The 19,834-nt window shown below is 38.4% G+C and overlaps 1 protein-coding gene across 1 annotated transcript in view; it reads right to left on the reverse strand.

Annotated features, from left to right (window-relative positions):
• Positions 1 to 19,834, reverse strand: part of LOC306903884 (uncharacterized protein) — a gene marked incomplete at both ends in the record, with an annotated part of 114,539 nt that overhangs the window by 25,674 nt on the left and 69,031 nt on the right. Inside the window, 13 exons of the mRNA XM_079473424.1 lie at positions 2,946 to 2,987; positions 3,287 to 3,340; positions 3,574 to 3,618; positions 3,763 to 3,798; positions 4,225 to 4,302; positions 4,939 to 4,980; positions 7,152 to 7,241; positions 10,141 to 10,194; positions 11,511 to 11,546; positions 12,543 to 12,581; positions 14,488 to 14,520; positions 14,707 to 14,751; positions 14,842 to 14,904. Of these exons, the coding sequence (XP_079329550.1) occupies positions 2,946 to 2,987; positions 3,287 to 3,340; positions 3,574 to 3,618; positions 3,763 to 3,798; positions 4,225 to 4,302; positions 4,939 to 4,980; positions 7,152 to 7,241; positions 10,141 to 10,194; positions 11,511 to 11,546; positions 12,543 to 12,581; positions 14,488 to 14,520; positions 14,707 to 14,751; positions 14,842 to 14,904 (657 nt within the window). The remainder of the gene's footprint in view (positions 1 to 2,945; positions 2,988 to 3,286; positions 3,341 to 3,573; positions 3,619 to 3,762; positions 3,799 to 4,224; positions 4,303 to 4,938; positions 4,981 to 7,151; positions 7,242 to 10,140; positions 10,195 to 11,510; positions 11,547 to 12,542; positions 12,582 to 14,487; positions 14,521 to 14,706; positions 14,752 to 14,841; positions 14,905 to 19,834) is intronic.

The raw sequence follows: 19,834 nt of genomic DNA on the forward strand, positions 1-19,834 counted from the left end.
CTATGACTGAAGTGAACAGAGTGCTTAGTATAGCATTTTTTATTTATAACATTAAAGCTTTCAGATGTCAGAGCTTGTCAGATTTCAGAAGCTCTCCTCCAAAACATAGTGAGCTGCCTTCCTTGCTGTTGTCTACAAAGGCATCTGCCTTCTAAGGTAGCATCCTAACCATCATGAAATCACACAGATAAATGATGGTAAAATTTCGCTACGCTAATGGAATGATACTTTAAAAAGCAAAAATTATATTTAAAGGAATACTGGCTGAATATTATTTAATATAAGCTAGGGCAGCCACAGTATCAGATTTTAACTCCACAATAATCACAGGTTTAAGAAATTATATAAACGATATCATCGTAAGATCTACTGAAATAAGAAAAATGATGCTATTAGTGAAATTCATCTTAAATTTGTCACGTTTGTTTTGTGTTTCTCTTTTTCGACTAATGAGTTTTATTTTTGGTGCTGAATTATTTACAATATTATTTAATATCGATAACTGGCGGTAGGAGAAAAAATAGATTCACAATGAATATGGATTCAATCGGCTAGCGATTCAAATCGAGATTCTAAAATCATTTTTTTTTAAAGTTAGTAAACACAATAACGTGACGTCTTTGGAACAAATAAGGCGGAATTCAACTGCAAGAGCGATGCAGAACCCGGACCTTTTACAGAGTGCACACCTCACACTTAGAGAATACCTCTACACATTAGAGAAAAAGAGCAAACCAAATACATTCAGGCCTCTAGAACTGCAAGATAAACGGAAAACCTTTTTAGGTTGGTATTTCTCTGCATCTGCTCTGTGCAGTGAGTGAGTGGCAGGGAGTAAAAGTGCATTCAATCTACTAACGTGTTTCCGCAGCTGACTTGTAAGTATGTGCAAAAAGTGGAAGCCCAAAACCTGTCAGTGAGATTTAAGAATATGAACATACTTCTGTAACGTACGGTCACGGTTTTTATATTAAGTTAATTGTCAATGCCGTGGTGTTAATTTTGGCAGCTATTTAAAATTTTAGTCTTAGTCCCAAGACAAATAGACTTTTAGTTTTTATCTTATTTAGTCATCCTTGTCCTGTTTTAGTTTAGTCCAGTTTACTCGACTAAATGTCAATGCATTTTCATCTCGTTTTAATCAATACAAACTTAGTCACATTTTCGTCATGTTGGATAATGGTTAAAATGATACAAATTGGTATTTTGCTATGAATTATTATTACAGTGATTGTTTGATAAATGAGTTTTTGTATTTCATTATAAGTATCTCTTATACAAATAAGCACAAATCAATAGTATGTCAAATCATGTGCATAGTTTATTTAACTTCATAGCTTCATCTTCCACAGAGGTCTGATAAGTGAATTGACGTATTCATTGACATCCAACCCCTCCCTTAAGTTCTCCCGCAAATTACTAGCGTCTTCCTGATGCTCGCAAAAACATTGCGGAAACAACGCAAATTACAGTGAAGGAGAAGCATCGGAAAGTCGCGAACGGACAGTTTATGTGAGGTGGGATGTCTTTATTTAGCAACCACAATCGCAAACAAACAGTGTAGTGAGATCAACGCGGCGCTTCCACGGTGAGAGCATTGGCGGGTGGTTGCCAGATTGCAGAAATTAAGTTTATACTTTTATACTTTTTAACCTTTCATCCCTGTTTGGAGGAACAGAACTCCTATTATGTGGCTGCCGCAAACATGAACGCTTGTACAGCAGAGGCTCGCACAAAAATCTTTTATATTTATCTTATATTTTTTTTGACAAAGACTAAAAAGAGTTTTTGGACAAGTTTTTATTTTTATAACTACCTTTTAGTCTCATAAGCTTCGCATGGTGATGCCATAGAAGAACCATTTTGGTTCCACAAAGAACCATTCAGTCAAAGGTTCTTTAAAGAACAATCTCTTTCTTACTAGAAACAATTTTCTCCCCAAAGAACTTTTAGTGAAGCAGGTTCATCGAAGAACCTTTTGAAGCACCTTTTTTTTAAATTGTGTAGGGGCGGCCATATTGAGTGTTGTGTTCCTCCCCATTCGTTTCGATGGCACTTACCCATTTTGCTAATATTGACATCTTTGATCTAAATAGCAACTCATATATCTCCTTCATCGACTCCTAATTCTGCATCTACTATATTTTTGTTCAATCCACTTTCATTTGTTTCTAATATCAGAGTTCAATAGAATGTGTCACGGAATGGTTAGGGGAAGAACCCAATTGCAGGCAGCGACGATGAGTTTTAACAAAGACTTTAATAAAAGACAAATTACAAATAATACACCCACGATGGGGGAAAAACTGAACTGAGGACAACTAACTAACCAACAAACCAACAAACCAACAAACCAACAAACCAACAAACCAACAAACCAACTAACCAACTAACCAACTAACCAACTAACCAACTAACCAACCAACCAACCAACCAACCAACCAACTAACCAACTAACCAACTAACCAACTAACCAACTAACCAACTAACCAACTAACCAACTAACCAACTAACCAACTAACCAACCATGCATCAAAACAAGGAGCAAGGTACTCTTCAGGAACACGACATGGAAACAGGTACAAGCCAGGAAAACATGTACAACGAACAAGCACAAGACAAAAGACAAGAGGGCATTAAATAGGGAGATTAACAAAGGAGATAACGATGGGCAGGTGTGTGTAATGAGACACAGGAGGAAAGCTATACTAGGAACGAGAGGGGCAGGGCCAAATGACGAGACTGGAGAGAACGCATATTATGTCCTGATTGACAATAATATGTTTCTCTCCACATAAAACACATGGGTCTGTCATGATTCTGCCCCTAGACCAGAAAATCAAGACAAGAGTAGGCAGAATCATGACAAGAATGCATTTTATAGAACACAAATCCATTACAATAAATCAAAGGACAAGATAACATACAGCTAGGTGAAACTGTACCTTAAGTAATGTGCCCATGTCTCCAACAATGGGCAGCGCTGTCTGAAGAGAAAAATAATTTCGAGTAGCATTAGATTCAACATTAGATATCATGATGACCTGTTACCAAATAAAATACAACATAGTCTTGTAGCTATCACAACAAGTTTGATTGTACTATTAAGTAGTTTCAGATTTGTTTGACCATATTATAATCTGAACCATCTACCAGGGGTGGTTTTTCGGCAAAATATATGGTTTAAGAAAATAAATAGCACAACAGAGGGTTGTTCAATGTCAAAGCTAATAACTTTTCTACAAAGTGACAAAGATGAAAACGTGTCAGTAAAATATCTATGTACCCGTTCTCCTGGGGGTCCAGGGGGTCCTGGTCTGCCTTGCAGGCCTGGTGGTCCCTTGTAACAAAGAAAGAAACGAGATGAAAGTGGCCATTCAAAAAACTATTACACATAGAGATGGAAAAATACAAAAACAATCAATCAGAGTCATAAGCCAAGTTGACAAATACACATGTACATTCAGAAATATTCAGAGGTGAGTGAGATTGAGTTACAGCTACACAAGAAAACAAGGAAGCTGAAGAGAGAGAGAGAGAGAGAGAAATGAATATAAAATTAAACATTTTTACTATGATTCCTGGCACTCCAGCAGGCCCTTGGGGTCCAAGAGATCCCTGTGAAAACAATTCATCTCTGTTCACTTCGCTGAACACAGTCAAGTTTCAATGTTTTTGCAACAATCTCCGTGTACCCTTTGGTCAATGTAGGTTACGTTTTTAATAACCATTGATAATTAAGGATGTTTATTTGTCTTTTACCTTAATTCCTGGGTCCCCCTTTGAACCCATAAGACCCTATAGAAACACAAAGAGTCTTAGATTCATAGTCACAATAATCAAATTATTCAATGCTAAAATCTAAAGTGTCAAACCCACACCCTTTATTTAAGTTTCAAATTCATAAGACCTCCTTTCTTCTGTACAGAATAACAATGCTAATAAGCTTCAAATTTGACAAAAGGTGTCTAGAAAAGTACCAGGAAAAGTCCATATGACTTGTGTGCCATTTTCCTAGTCGACCGAAATGCAATTTGTTCTTTCCAAGAATGTCAATACTTTAAATTCCACTCTGTTCTTAAATAAAGCCATCATATTCTTTTAGAAAAGTTTCAGGCCGTTTATGGGCATAATCAATATCCACATTTGATTCTATACATTTTAATGTATTTATTTAAGTCAGTGAGAGGGATACAAACATTCTCTTCCTCAAAAACGACTTACAGGGGGTCCAGTAATTCCAAATCCAGGTTCTCCTTTCTCTCCGGGGTCTCCAGGTACACCAGGTACACCTCGCTCGCCCTGCCAGAAAGAACCAAACAAACTAGTTCAGTCAAAAAAAAATCATTCTGGGTCGAGCAAAGCTCCATAAATCTAAATTTCACAAAGCCTAGTATTGTTATTTTATGCCATAAGATTAGATGTCAAAGTTATTTGGCCTAAAAATAATTTGTTGCCATGGCAACATCAAATGCAATCTTTAACCGGTATAATTTAATTAAAATGAAGTTCTCATCACTTACAAAAAAATGCTTACAAGAGCAGTTGTGTAAAGTGTTCTGCAGAAGCAATTTAGTAATGGCTGCATGTATCCGGCTTACGCATGTTGTCAGTTTAATGACCAGCTCCTATAAAAACATTTCTGACACAAACTATTGCACTTGGAATAAATGTAAAAATTTGATTTGCCAAAACATAACATGTTGTAATTTCATATGCACATGCATTTTTAAACTTTATTTCTGCAAACCACAGGATAATTTAAAATCATTTTATACAATATCTGACAGCATGCCACAACTTTCATATTACATAAGCATCACAACATGCATAAATGTAAAACATGCTCAAAAAATATATAATGAGGCGATATGACTGATATGTAGACACATCGGAAGATGCATTTAACATATTTTAAAACAGTTCACAGCGACCCACCTTAGGGCCCCGCACCCCCCGTGGACCAGAGACGGCATCCTCCTAGTGCAGAACAAGAGATGGAACACAAATCTCAATTGAACACCATATTCTTAAAACATACATACAAGATTGACTTTACATGAAGTGCAGAAAGAAAGAGATAAATGATGGATAGGGAAACGTGTATGGTTAATATTAGAGAGAAAACTTTCTGAGCTGATTGGATTTCTGCATTTTAACACTATTCACAGCAAATTTTAAATTGTTTGTCTGAGAGTGATTTGTAAGTCATCCTGCAGATCCTGACAGGGTGAAAGAGTTACAGTAAGCATTATTTGCTGCAAGCCACTGATGGAAAATAGATTTTTGTGGTCAGCAAGAATTACACTGCAATGCAAGAAACGTCTGCTAATGTACACATGCTACAGTGAAACAGCAGCTGAAACAATGGGTGGGTGATTTCTGCATCCTGTGAAGATGCTAAAATGTTGTAAAGCGAGAAAATGATCACGACGATGTCTGGTTAAAACCAGGCAAAAGCATTGCACATCAGACTCACAATGCCAAAGTGCATTTATAGATGCATTGTGGCCATTAAAGTCCCGTGACTGTTGAATTTCAACAAACTTCAGTGACATGAAGTCATCCAACAGCAATGATAAAAACTGGCAGCATGACAAGACACATTGTTTCCAGAAACGTCTCCTAAATACATGTACAAAATGATGTGTTGCTTAAAAGTGAATATGAAAAAATGCAGTGTCTTTTCTGTTATTTTCACCTGTTTCTCCTGTTTTCAGTCGCTGCAAATAAATGCAATATGCAATTTGGGAGCAATTTTGCTAGTAGTTCACAAAATGAAACAAAATGATTATTTTACCAGTGACACATATCTACAAAAAATGAGGTCTCTTAATTTTTCTGCGGCTAATTTACTCTGATGAAATGTGCACAATAAAATAATCTGAAAGTAAACCGGGTGATCATTATTTGCTTAAAATCAAAAGTCATCGATGCTGCCATGTTGATTTCAGTCCAACAAACCGTCGTTCAAACTGTTCAACAAGGGCTCTGTCTGCCCACCACCCATCTGTCTATATGCTTCACGCCACCACCACCATCGTTAATATGCGCTTCATTTTTCCTCCTTAGCAAACAAACACATTTTTTGGGTCAGAGTCCAGATAACATCTAACAACCATGAAGCGGCTTGAATAGTGTTACCACTGCTGACCGGCATGGCTGTCATCCACAAAGTTTTATTGAAAGATTGAAAAACGGCCAAACCTAAAATCTGTCTCTAGAACATCCCAGAGGAAAAGGTTTTCACTCTGAGATTGCTCTTTCATATTTCAGGAAACTGCCTCTGTGCTCAGTTTTTTTGCCTTTACATATCAACTTCAGAAATGTTTCTCCAAACTTTTCCTACTGGAAAAGACATAAGCAAATACTGTACGACTTATTTTATAAGTTGTATAATAGTACAGGGGAATAAATTCTTAATTTTTTGAGCAAACTGTGACATTATAGTACTTTCATCTAAAGCATTAGGGGAAACATATACTACCGGTCAAAGGTTCAGGACCACATGAATATGCTATAAGATATATCCGTGTTCATCCATTTTTTATGCTTTTTTTTACTATTATTCCCAAAAATATATTTAAAAGATATAATAAAAAATAAGTACATGTAGTACACGGGTAGTACATGTGGGATTAGTAGAGTCTCTATCTCAGACCTGAGAAATCTGGGAAGACTTGTGCCTCCATGAGCTCTCCATTTAATCTCATAGATGTCTATGCGAGACAACTGAGATATTAAATAGATGTGACAAGTGATATTTAACTGCGTTGGACAGAAAGCTAACAGGTGCCCGTCCAGGCCGAGACGCCGCCGTTGCTTTAATAGATAGTTTTATAGAAGCGATGTACTAGCATGAGTGATATTTCCGGTTCCCACTATCAGAGCTTAAATGATGGGGCGTTTATCAGAAAAGGCCAGCTGCTGTTGGAGAAAGAGCGTGTGTGTGGGAATGTCTCGCATTAGCTGTCGCAGTTTTACAGGTGCGTCACGTCACTAAAGGTCTGAGCTGTAATTAAAAGCAGTGGGATGTAAGATAAGTGTTGATCTGTATTCGGTTTGTGTTTCTGTGAGAGAACTCAATACAGTAAGTGGAGATAATGTTAGTGAAATGAAAGAGAATGAAAGACATGGTGTTGAGAGCGTACCGTGTTGCAGAGTCCAACATTGCAGGGCTCGCCAGGCTCACCCTTGAGGCCTGGGGGACCCATCGGTCCAGGTGCCCCGCCTGACTCCCCCTGCACAAACATTAACACACACCGACAGCTGGCATTTAGAGACCCTGTCACCGAAAGGCTTTTCATTTGACACCATGAATATGCACACATACAAATAAATACAAAAGAAGAGCCGGCTGTAAATATCACAGACATCTGGAGCAAATGCCGGCAAACTGGAATCATCGTCTATACAGAGGTGAGATGGGAGTGTAAAAACTAGGTCTTACTAGTAGTAGTAGTACATTTGTGCTGTAAACCATTTACAGATGTGCTGTAAACATCTGTCTGTGTTGCACACGCTCACGTCATCAAGACGTGGACATAAAATATGAATTTGAAGGAACAAGCACCCTTTGATCTTAATAAATACAAATGAATGTTTATTGTAACCTCATGACCTTGATGATTCTTAAAGGTCCAGTGTGTAATTTTTTGGAGGATCTTTTGACAGAAAGATCGTTTTATACGATGCGGCAAGCGACCTGCGCAGTCCTGAATTAAAGGTGGGGTGTCCGATTTCCGAATTACGCTGTCTTAGAAAAAGTCGACCTTGTAGCCAATCAGCAGAAAGGTGCACAGGATGGACATAAATCGAGCCGATCTTTGAAGAAAGAGAAAGAAGGGGTAGGGGCGTGTTTGTTTTGGTGATTTGAAGATCAACAACGGCTAACAGATATCGGACAACCCGCTTTTAAGGTGGATGCGCATATTTCTGAAGACTTAGATTAGCTTGTTCAGGTGTGATTTATCCAGCTGGGGATAAACTCGACAGGAAAATGGATTGCCCTAAACAGATAAAGTGCTCTACAGAGTGCGTTTCGTAAATGCGTTATCTCCTTCTGCAATGGAACGAAAACATGATGACATCTTAAGGTTAAATACACTACGAGTCTTTTGCGCAGATTTTGCCCAGACACAGAAATATATGTGCCAGTCTGCAGATTTGATCGGTTAGTGTGTTTCTATCTGAAACTTTAAAAAAGTCTGCAAGTGTATGATGTGTTCAGATTTTAAAAGTCTTGTAGTGTATTCCGTCCATAAGTTCATAGTGCTTTCATAGGAGGGGTTGAGTGAGCCAATTCAAAACATCTCCACTGGATGCTGCTGAATTCATACACTGGACCATTAGAAATATTAACTGATATAATTCAAGGTTAATGTCAAGATATTTCATATATTTATATATATATATAAGTTATACAACACAGAATTTTTTATTAAGTTTTACATTCATCGTGGTGAACATAGCATTTTACACACATTTCAATTACACATTTGTATCCATGAAGGATATCAGGTATGAAGGGGCTAGTTTACCTTCTCTCCTGTCATCCCATCTCTCCCAGGCAGTCCACGTTGACCGGGAGAGCCCTGGAAAGATGATACATGTCCCCATAAGCATCAGCAGCCTTTGAAAGGTCCAACCATTCTACATATTACCCCCCAACCCCCCCGCACCCTAGTGTTCACATTCCTTGTGAAATAAAGGCAGATGCTTGTTAGCAGAAGCAGGTGCTTAAAACAGCTGATGATGTTTCTCCCACACATCCAGAACTCAGTCTCCGCAAAATCATTTTCTGATTACCGATTGATTACTGATTGTGTGCGCAACTATTTACAGCTTTGCCTTCTTGTTAACTCTCTCTCTCCCTCTCTCTCTCGCTCTCTCTCTCTCTCTACTCGCTCTCTCTCTCGCTCTCTCTCTCTCTCTCTCGCTCTCTCTCTCGCTCTCTCTCTCTCGCTCTCTCTCTCTCGCTCTCTCTCTCTCGCTCTCTCTCTCTCGCTCTCTCTCTCTCTCTCTCTCTCTCTCTCTCTCTCGCTCTCTCTCTCTCTCTCTCTCTCTCTCTCGCTCTCTCGCTCTCTCGCTCTCTCTCTCGCTCTCTCTCTCTCTCTACTCGCTCTCTCTCTCGCTCTCTCTCTCTCTCTCTCGCTCTCTCTCTCGCTCTCTCTCTCGCTCTCTCGCTCTCTCTCTCTCGCTCTCTCTCGCTCTCTCTCGCTCTCTCTCTCTCTCTCTACTCGCTCTCTCTCTCTTACTCTCTCTCGCTCTCTCTCTCGCTCTCTCGCTCTCTCTCTCTCTCTCTCGCTCTCTCTCTCGCTCTCTCTCTCGCTCTCTCGCTCTCTCTCTCTCGCTCTCTCTCGCTCTCTCTCGCTCTCTCTCTCTCTCTCTACTCGCTCTCTCTCTCTTACTCTCTCTCGCTCTCTCTCTCTCTCTCTCGCTCTCTCTCGCTCTCTCTCGCTCTCTCTCTCTCTCTCTCTCGCTCTCTCTCTCTCTCTCTCTCTCGCTCTCTCTCTCGCTCTCTCGCTCTCTCTCTCGCTCTCTCTCTCTCTCTACTCGCTCTCTCTCTCGCTCTCTCTCTCTCTCTCTCGCTCTCTCTCTCGCTCTCTCTCTCGCTCTCTCGCTCTCTCTCTCTCGCTCTCTCTCGCTCTCTCTCGCTCTCTCTCTCTCTCTCTACTCGCTCTCTCTCTCTTACTCTCTCGCTCTCTCTCTCGCTCTCGCTCTCTCTCTCTCTTTTGCTCGCTCTCTCTCTCGATCTGCTGAATGTGTGATGAGTGTGAATGTGAAGTGCATGATTGAGGAAAATTATTTAATTTGAAAACTTCCTCAAGCACACGTTAGAGACAATCGGCTATGCCAAACTCACTATCAGGGTGCTGGGATGTTACAAGTGGTTGCTAGGGCACTGCTATGCAGTTTCTAAGAGGTTCTGGGTGGTTATCAATATGCTATTCTGGTTCCAAAATATGATTGTTTTTTGTCAGTTATACTGTAGCACACCTCTACACAATAAGCCATATAATTTAAGATGCCATTCAGACACAGCACAAGCAACACATTAAATATTATTATATATGATTTTAAAGAGTTAATTACCTAAAAATACAAATAAAATTTAGATTTTCCATGTTTCCTACTAACCAAGTCTCCTGGAAGACCCCGGAGTCCAATGGCACCAGGTGGACCCTCTTTTCCCTGTAAGACCACAAACACATTGGCAGTATGAACCTTGTATAAAACGTGCAGCAAGGTAAATAAAATGCAACGTTAATCTAAAACCAGAGGGGCTGACTCCAACAACGGAAAAGAACAAAAAAACTGTTTTTGAAAGGTTTTGCTGCAGTTACTTTGATTTTGTACCGACTGTGAAAATTGAAGCATTTTGCCAGGTTGCTATTCTGAGAGGTCCCTCTCTGTGCCCTTAACTGAAAAGAGGGCCAAAAATCAGCTTCTTTTTGTGACCCTGGTAACATGCCACGGCCAATTTAACCCAGCAGGAACTGGTTGCAATAAGCTGCCCGCAAGAAAGTTTTTGGTAGTAGTCGGTAAATCACAGAGATCATGGCAGAGTTGCTCTCCTGGCCGGGTTGACAATGTCCACAATAAAACGATTATTACTGGAGCAGAATGACTTTAAAGTGTTCTCTCCATCTTGGTCAAATCACAAGAGGAAGAGTTTAACTTTTGAGCTGTCAATCATCGGGGCAGAGCCAGAAAGTTCATACCTCGGGTCCTTGTGTCCCTGCTGGCCCAGGCAAACCGGTATCTCCCTTTATGAGTGTGATAACAGGTCAAAGAAAATAAAGCAATATATTAGGACAGCAACATTGTGTGCAAATTGTGTCCAAGTACTGTTTAGTATGGTTTTCTTCTCTCTAATCCTCATCATTATTGATTTATTGTTACTTACTTCTGTTATGTGCATAAAGAAATTACCCTGAACACATTACATTAGTCCTTTAAATTACTGTATGTTTTGTGCCAATCTTTTACTTTTTACTTTTTTGAAAGTCAATATAAAAATGGCTAATAATGAACTTAGCAATAGCAAAAATCAATGCACCACACCATGACATTGTGCTTATGCCAAGAACAATATATTTTCTGTGGTCCTTTGTATTTTTAACGCTTAAAGCACGATGTCAGTGTGAACATCGTGAAATACTGAGAAAAGTCTGTAAAAAGAAATGTGACAAAGATTTTCGATGCCACTCCCTAAAATACAATGCCTGAAAGGAAAACAGGGTCACAGTGTAAAACAGGAACTTTGCATTGTAGAAACAAAGCATTTAAGGAACAAAACTAGTACCTGATGAAATATTTAGCTAGAGAAAAACTAACATTACTAAATACAATTACTTTTGCTCTATTCACTAAACAGAATGAAATCTATCAGACAAAAGGACTAATTAATACTGAGAGGAAGCAAAACACTGTGTAAAATCTTTACAGCGTATGAAAACGAAACCCCTTCCTCATCATGCTCAAAGTTTCTCTCAGATTTTATTTACCTTTAGTCCTCGTTGGCCTTCAGGACCCTTTAAACCCTGTGAGAGAAAGAAAGAAGAGAGGAAATAGCATGAAAACACATTTTCTAGAAGTCCAACAGCAGCAAAACGCAACATACTTTGTGTGATCATGCTTTTAAGACATCACAAGGACCTTGCATTTTCTAGTGTCTGACACTCCAGAACAGTGGTACACAAGTTGAGAAACGTTTTTTAAATCTAATAATATTAATAATAGCCTGAGAAAAGCTGTGTTGATAGAGCTGGACAAGCTATTCCGCTATTAGATTATTAATGATAATCTCAAATCTAATTTCTATTTTATTCTCCCTTGCTTGGAAGCACTGTCGAGCTTGTGCAGAGGCTGCAGCTTTCGCCAGAGGAGAACCGGAATCCCCTGGTTAGGCCTGGTTTCCCTCTGAGGTTTTTTTTGTCTTCCAATGGAGTTTTGGGTTCCTCGCCACCATTTGCCTAGCCGGGGGGCTTTTAATAGTTTTATTTCATTAACACTGTATATAGGAATTTATAGTCTGTCTGATATTTGACCTGTGTTTTGACTTCCATTACCTTATATGTTTCCAAATCAAAGAAACTACATGCAGCACATAATGTTAACATGACTGTTAACTTTTTTAAACAGATGTCTTTATTTGTTTCAAAGTGGTTTGTTGGATCATTTTAAACTAAAGTTATGTGTGGTAATTTACCTGATCTCCTTTCTCTCCTTTCTGACCTTCATCACCTGCTTCCCCCTCATGGATTGGAGAGAGCGAGAGAGAAAAGCACATTAATGCATTTAGGGTTTTTGATAAAGGCATATGGTTGAATGTGAAGGAAGCACACAGCAGGAGTTTGTTGATGGTGTGCAACACAGCATGTTAAAGACTGAATTCAGATGAAAACACTTTCTAAAAATCTACACATTTAACCAGGCATTAATAATTCATTTCGTTCAAATAAAAATTAGCAACAAAGTGAATTTCACAATACATCTAACAAAGAACATTCAAAGTAAAGCTACAGAGGCAAACTTACAGATCCAGAAGGAAGTCTCAGGCCATGTGCTGTCATAACCTAAATGAAGAAACACAAAACACGTTTTATTCATGTTACAATGTACAAACCACTTTAAGAGGCAATACAATTACAATTCACGTTACAGTGCAGTTAAATGTGTCGAACAGGTTTGTCTCATCCAAACGAGGAACTGGGAAACTTTTATTGCGTTGCAACAAACGTTTGCGTGAACGCATATGGACTGAAATATGAAAAATAACTTTGCAGGCATGCTCAGGCTACACACTACAAATATAACCCAAATCAGTTACGGTCCAAGAACTGATGTCAGAACAGTGATAACTTCCACTAAACTAGTTTTCTATCTTACTTCTCAACTCCCTCTACGCAAAAGATTTGCAATAATCCAGGGCTGGTGACGTTCAGATGGCAGGAACATTCTACTGCAACAAAAGCCACGCGAAATGATTTATCCATTAACTACAAGCGCTCGGCACATTAAATAGCCTGTCAATCATTCTAATGTTCTCAGTCAACGGTGAAGGACGGCTTGTGTGGGATGTACCTGTTCATTTACTGCGTTTCACGCTCTGTAAAAATACATTCAAGATAAATAAAGAGGAAAAATAGATTGTGACATAAATCCTTAAAAAGTTGGTTTGAGGACGGAGGATCATTTAATGACCAGTAAAATGTTATGTTTATAAGTCATTTAAACAATAATTCTTACATGCTGATAAACTAATGGCGTGATACACAAATAGAAGTAAACATACAAACCACACAAGAAAATGTAAGTCTGTCATTAAAATATTGGGCATTACAACAGAATCTCAAGCAACTGATAAAACCTTGTATAACACTCCTAGAGATAACTAGCTTCATTGCTTTCCTCCTTTTTGTAAGTCGCTTTGGATGAAAGCAACTGCTAAATGCTTAAATGCAAACGTAAATAAACAAAGTGCTTTCTTTTCCCGTTTTGGTCATCTAAACTGAGTTCTATTGTACATCGACTCGCTGAGGTATATATCTGAGGATAATTAAAATCTTGAAATGGGATTTAGGTTACAATTGTTCAAAGATTCCTTTCCTGGCCATAAAAACAACATTAACTAAGCATCTCCAATTAAAGGAGAACTAGCGCTCCATTCAGAGCCGACTACAAGCACATTACAAGCTGAAGAGGAAACCAGGAGAGACCAATCAAAGCGAGTTCATATTTTAGTCACCCGTCATAATAATTAGCCATTTCAGAACAGGAGCAAAGTAGCGTTCGGATTCTTTGTTCTTTCTGGCTTCATGAATCCTTGTAAATTGGTTTTATGGCGACCACGTTACCTGCACTTTTTCCATTTAGCGGCGATTGATTTTGTGCCCGCTGTCAAATCGCACCTTTCGTCTGCCCCTTTTGATTTAATTGAAACCAACGACACCATTCCAAACCTTGCGAAAAGCTATCTGTGTCCGAGCGATCAACCTATGCCTTATTATCGGCCGATCAGAAGTCGATAGACTCGTCCAATAGAGCTGGACCGATACAGTATACAGGAAGAGTTCATGAAAGTACATAAGACATTTACAATTCATGGCACTTTAAGTATGTGTGTCATGTGTGGACCCAAACAGGTCGGCAACTCACAAAAAGTACACAAAAAGATGACCAGTATCTGTGACGTTACATCACTCACAACAGAAGCAAACATCTAACATCTAACATCATCTCTTGAACTCCACGGAAGAAAGAAAACCACATTGTGAGTGATATGATGGTCGTTGCAGAATGTTTATTTCTGGCTGAACTATACTTGCAACCTTTGCATGTCATTTTCTTTTTACATTTTTTGTGGGGGTGAATTATCCCTTTCATAACGACACAAGGAATGTTTCTGGACGATGTACAGTATATATACTGTGATAGATTTGAAAGTTTCAGAACTTCTGACTGATGCTGTGGGATACTCACTGGGCCCGGCAGTCCACGGGGGCCTTCTTCACCCTATAGATACACAAACACAAACAACAATGACTCAATGAACCACAGGTGTTGTTTCAACATCAGACAGTGTGCCCTAGGATGCCCGCAGTTCAGTCACTGACTACCGGATGTCCAATGGCTTAGGAGCCTAGTAACAAATAACCTACAGTCACAATGATGACTCGTGAATAGAGAAATATTACATACCTTTTGACCCTTTATTCCAAAGGCTCCTTCCAGTCCGGGTAAACCCTGTAGGGTGAGTTCACAAAAACCAAAACTATAAAATGTGATTCGTTTGTGATTTCCTTCTAATATCTGTGAGCTTTAGATGTTACATACAGGATCTCCTAGGTCGCCCTTTCGCCCATCTACTCCAGCTATGCCCGGGTCACCCTTCTCTCCCTGCAGAAGAGCAATCACAGACATGTGCTTATAAGGCATAAACATCTAGATGAAACTGTCAAACAACTTGCCATATTAAATCTAAATGTCTTCCATAGGTATGCAAACGTTCTGTGTGCAATGTATGCAAAGGCATGTGCTATAAATTGAAACGGAACATGAAACGTGATGTTCTCGCATCACTGCATCATTGCACGCATGTAGCGAAACTGGAATTTAATGGCCAATAGATGGCACTTTCTCACTGAAGATGAATTTCTGCATCCCTCGCCGGCTTTCATCTTGAGATGCCATACGCTCTCAAGGCAATGCAAACTGTGCATGTTTTATAACGGCGGATGAGACACTAAGCAGCTCGCCCCTGCAGTTTTTACTATATACACCCAGTCTGAAACCAGCTTTAGTTTTGTATTCTCCATTACACAGTAAAACAATCATCAATAACATCGATGAGAGACACAGTGGGATAAAAGATTAAGTAAGAGATTTTACTAAACGCCAAATGATGCATGCATATAAACTCACAAAGCCATTTCAAACATGCTGAAGTCATAAAATCAGAATTAACAGACGCAGTATTGTGATAAAAAAATGAAACTAAAAAAAGACATAAAAATAAATCTAATTAAAATAATAAGAAATAAAAGATAAACGCCCCCAAAAATGAAACAGACATAAAATGAAACACAAATGAAATATAAGATAAGAAATAAAACATAAATACAAAAAAGTAATAATAACAAATCAAAGTTTAGCATTGATAAATTCATTTAAATGAATAAAGGTAAAAATACGGTTTTGAACACTTTGTTTTATACGTTTTATAAATCTTTTATGACTAATTTCCTTTATCGTTAACCAAAAAAGTAACAGATTACAAAAGTCTAAAGAGTTCAGACAAAAGATACCACAGAACTTGTTCTTACGCCAAATCTCCTGTTTGTAATTGCCAGGGATCTGATCTATAGTACAGTACTGATCCCGGATGAGCTTTAGCATTTGTCACGAACACCTGTCAAGTATCTAGTATGTCTTGCTAATAACTTGAACACCTTCATAATCCTCAACGTTGTTGTATATGTGGGATGCCATGTAAGTTATTCTGTTATTGCCTGTGCTGTGGCACTTTATTATAAAGCAAAAGGAAAGTCAAGATTTACGCAATGTACAGTAATGCCAATGGAAAATGTAAGATGCTTAAGCAAATTTATAAAGCTGCGGTCCATAACTTTTGCCTCTATATGAGCATCTTTGTTTAAAACATAAAATAACGGGTTACTTTTTGTATCCATATGTGATAATATATACAATATATATAAGCTTCGCCATGTGAATGAAGGTAAGATAACTTATTATTATGTACTCGCTCATTAACGAATTTTAGTTCACTTTAAACCCCCAAAAAGTTACGGATTGCAATATTAAGGACAGATCCAAGTTTAGTCTGATTCATCCCTCAAGAAAAGTAAAAAAATGTAGTGCTTCCAGTAATGCACTTTTATTGGAAGTCTATAGAGAAGTCTATGGAGGCTTTAAAGGTTTATACGTCTAGCTTGGATTTCAATGTAAGTGCTTACAATTGTTTATATATTTGTGAATGCACTTTCGAAACTGTGTGTATTCGAACAATTATCCCAAAGCAATGCATAAACCTGCAGTGTTCCATTCATATTAGCAGGACAGTGAACTGTATTTGCGCTCTGCGATTCTGATCTTCAACAGAAGTCTAATCTAAATGTCAACAATGAATCAGTTTTCAAATTCACCTTCAACTTCTTCCTTCAAACAAAGGTGTATTTACATTCGGAGTAACGTGCACTTAAAAATAGCCTCTCCTGCCAAACTAAGACTGTCTGTTTATCCCACTAAGTGATTATGATGTAGATATTCTGACCTGTTGCCCACGTCAGGAAACCAAAGCGGAAAATCTCGAGCGTGTTAAACACACTATGTGTTTATTCACGTCCTAACAAAAGCAGCAATAACTCAACTCTGAACTCTTGCACCAGGGGCCTGTCGGAACGCACTCGGTGCTGTCAGGACAAACTTATGCAGATGCTACACAGTCCTCACGCAGCCATCTCAGTCTAGTCACAGTCCACTGACAACATGAAAGGGTGGAGATGACACACGGATCTCACAAGAGCAAATGGGAGCACTGCACACACATTCTCCTTCCGTCCTGAGCTCAAAGGGGCAGTGAAGCAAAGAGTGTCTCCCTCTGGTCCTCTTTGTCAAGCACCGGCTCACTCTGCAAACCCCGGAGTAATCCCTGCATGAAGATTTACAGGAAACGTTCACGCTGAGGGAAAAGAGCGTCTTTTACGACCAGCTGATGATAGACGGTCAGCGGTGATGGGTAATAAAAGCCGCATAGAATGGACGGAGTCTGAATAGCTCTGCTAAGAGCCTGCCGCACAATTGCTCTTCACACTTTGAGCTTTTACTCATCTCCATTTAACGCATTCGTACACTGGAGACCAGGAAAGAACGAAAGAATGCTTTCGGCCCTGTGGACTTTTTCGAATATAAATGACATTTTCTGAGGCCAATTTGTCTGTTAACAATGTCCAGCGGTGGATATTCATGCATAACAACAAAATATGCCACTTCAACCACATCTCAAGTTGATGTTGGATAACATTCTGAGGGAGGAATGATGGAAGTTGATGACCATTATAAAATTTGTTTTGTTATTTTGGCCATTATTCCAATAGCATTATTCCGGTAACGTCCCACCATCAGAATCCATCACATACCACTAGACACCATTGTCTCCATATAATCCTATACTGTTCTGCTAAAAGAAACAATTGAAATCATTACAGAAGTTGGTTTTAATGGCTTAAATGAATTTGTATTGGTTTTAATGAAAACTGCAATGGTGTCTACTGGTATGTGATGGATTTTACTGGTGGGATGTTCAATCCTACTGGAATAATGCTCTAAACACACAAGAAAAAGGCATTTTGTAATGCGTGATGTCACAGGACTCCAACGGTATTGCGTTTATTATATCTCTCAGGTAAGAACAGTTCATGCATGCTATTCCAAAAAAATAAAACATGCTTATAGCACCTTTGAAATGACACTAAAATATTTTTCTGACTATGTTGTCACCTGTTGGTGAAAAGCTTATGTCAAGCCAAGCAAATGAATGTGTCTGAAATAGTCTTTATACCTCACTACATCATAAAACTACAGGCAAATTCTGGAAATACTATATTTACCAATAATAAATCAGCATATACTGTCCTTGACTGAGGGTTTTTATCACCTCAGGCCTTTAACACACACACAGCGCAGTTGAATCATGACGTGTCTAATGCTTAAACACACTCATCTGCAGGGTATTCCAACATCACTACAGCTGTAACATAAAAAAATTACAATAAAACCTACGAAAACATGTCTAGGTCACATTTCACAAAAAAACGATATATTTTGCGTGATGTTCTTTGAGCCATTAATATTTCAGCAATGTGACATTATTTTTGTCAATGTAGCCCTCCTCCCACTTTTACTATTTTAATGTGTCCAGTTTTTATACTATTGTCAAAGGTGATTTTGGAATATATGACCTATTTATTTTTACTGGTGTGAGACTCACCCTTTATGATTTTTCTGTGTTTATATACTAAGGAATTTTTGAGGAGCAAAACAGTTAAAGCTCTTAACATCATCAGTGACGCGCTATTGGTTATTACAGAAAAGTCAATAAAATCAAGCACAAATTAAGTATACAGCAAACACAATCTGTATTATAGCCACTACTATTTCTACAGTGTAAAAAAGCATGGTTATTTCAATCTATGGTTGGGTAAAACATAGACAAACACAACAGTTGGGTCAAATGTAGACATTTTATAAGTTAATTTCAACCAACGGTTACGTCTGTCCATATTTTACCCATCCATGGGTTGAAACAACAGAGCATTCATGATCCGCTTGCCTATTTAGAATGGCTAACTCCTGATTTCCTAATATTTCACTTTTAAACATGTTTTTTTTTTGTACAAACTGTGAGATTTTCTGTGGTATGTGAAAGAATATCACAGATTATGTCCATTGAGAGTAAAGGCAGAGCCACACTGTGAATACACTCCAGGCTTTAAAATGTGTCATGAACTGAATATTTTTATTACACATGGTGCTCTCTACAATGTTCTCTAACAGAACTAAAATATAATTTAGCATCACACTGATGAAAGATATATCTTCTTTAAATTACCAATTCAATTTTATTGATATAGCGCTTTACACGATGTGCATTGTTCCAAAGCAGCTTTACAGGGGAAAATAGAAACCGAAAAACACAAAAAAGGTAAAATACAGTACATGGTAATTTATATAACAAGTTAAATTATTCTAGTAAATAATATCTAATGTCAGCAGTCTCCTGGTTGTTTATTTAGCATATTTTGCATTAAGTGAATGCTTGGCTGAAAATATGTCTTTAATCTAGATTTAAATTGGGCAAGTGTGTCTGATTCTCGAATAATATCAGGAAGGTTATTCCAGAGTTTAGGTGCTACGTATGAGAAAGCTCGACCCCCTTTGGTGGATTTAGTTATTCTAGGAGTTATCAAAAGTCTGGAGTTTTGAGATCTTAGGGAGCGTGATGGGTTGTAGTGTGATAGAAGCTCTGTTAGGTAGGTAGGGGCTAAACCGTTTAAGGCTTTATAAGTGATTAAAAGAACTTTAAAGTCAATATGATGCAGGACAACCACTAAGAAGCGCATTACAGTAGTCAAGTCTTGAGATCATAAATGCATGAATAAGCTTCTCTGCGTCAGCAACACACAGAATATTTCGTAATTTGGCAACATTTCTAAGATGGGAAAAGGTTGTTTTTGTGACATTTGAGATGTGATTTTGAGATGACAGGTTGCTGTCTAATATAACGCCTAGATCTTTTACTGTATTTGTT

Source organism: Barbatula barbatula (genome assembly GCF_947034865.1).
Source record: "Barbatula barbatula genome assembly, chromosome: 14".
In the NCBI taxonomy this organism is placed as follows: domain Eukaryota; kingdom Metazoa; phylum Chordata; class Actinopteri; order Cypriniformes; family Nemacheilidae; genus Barbatula; species Barbatula barbatula.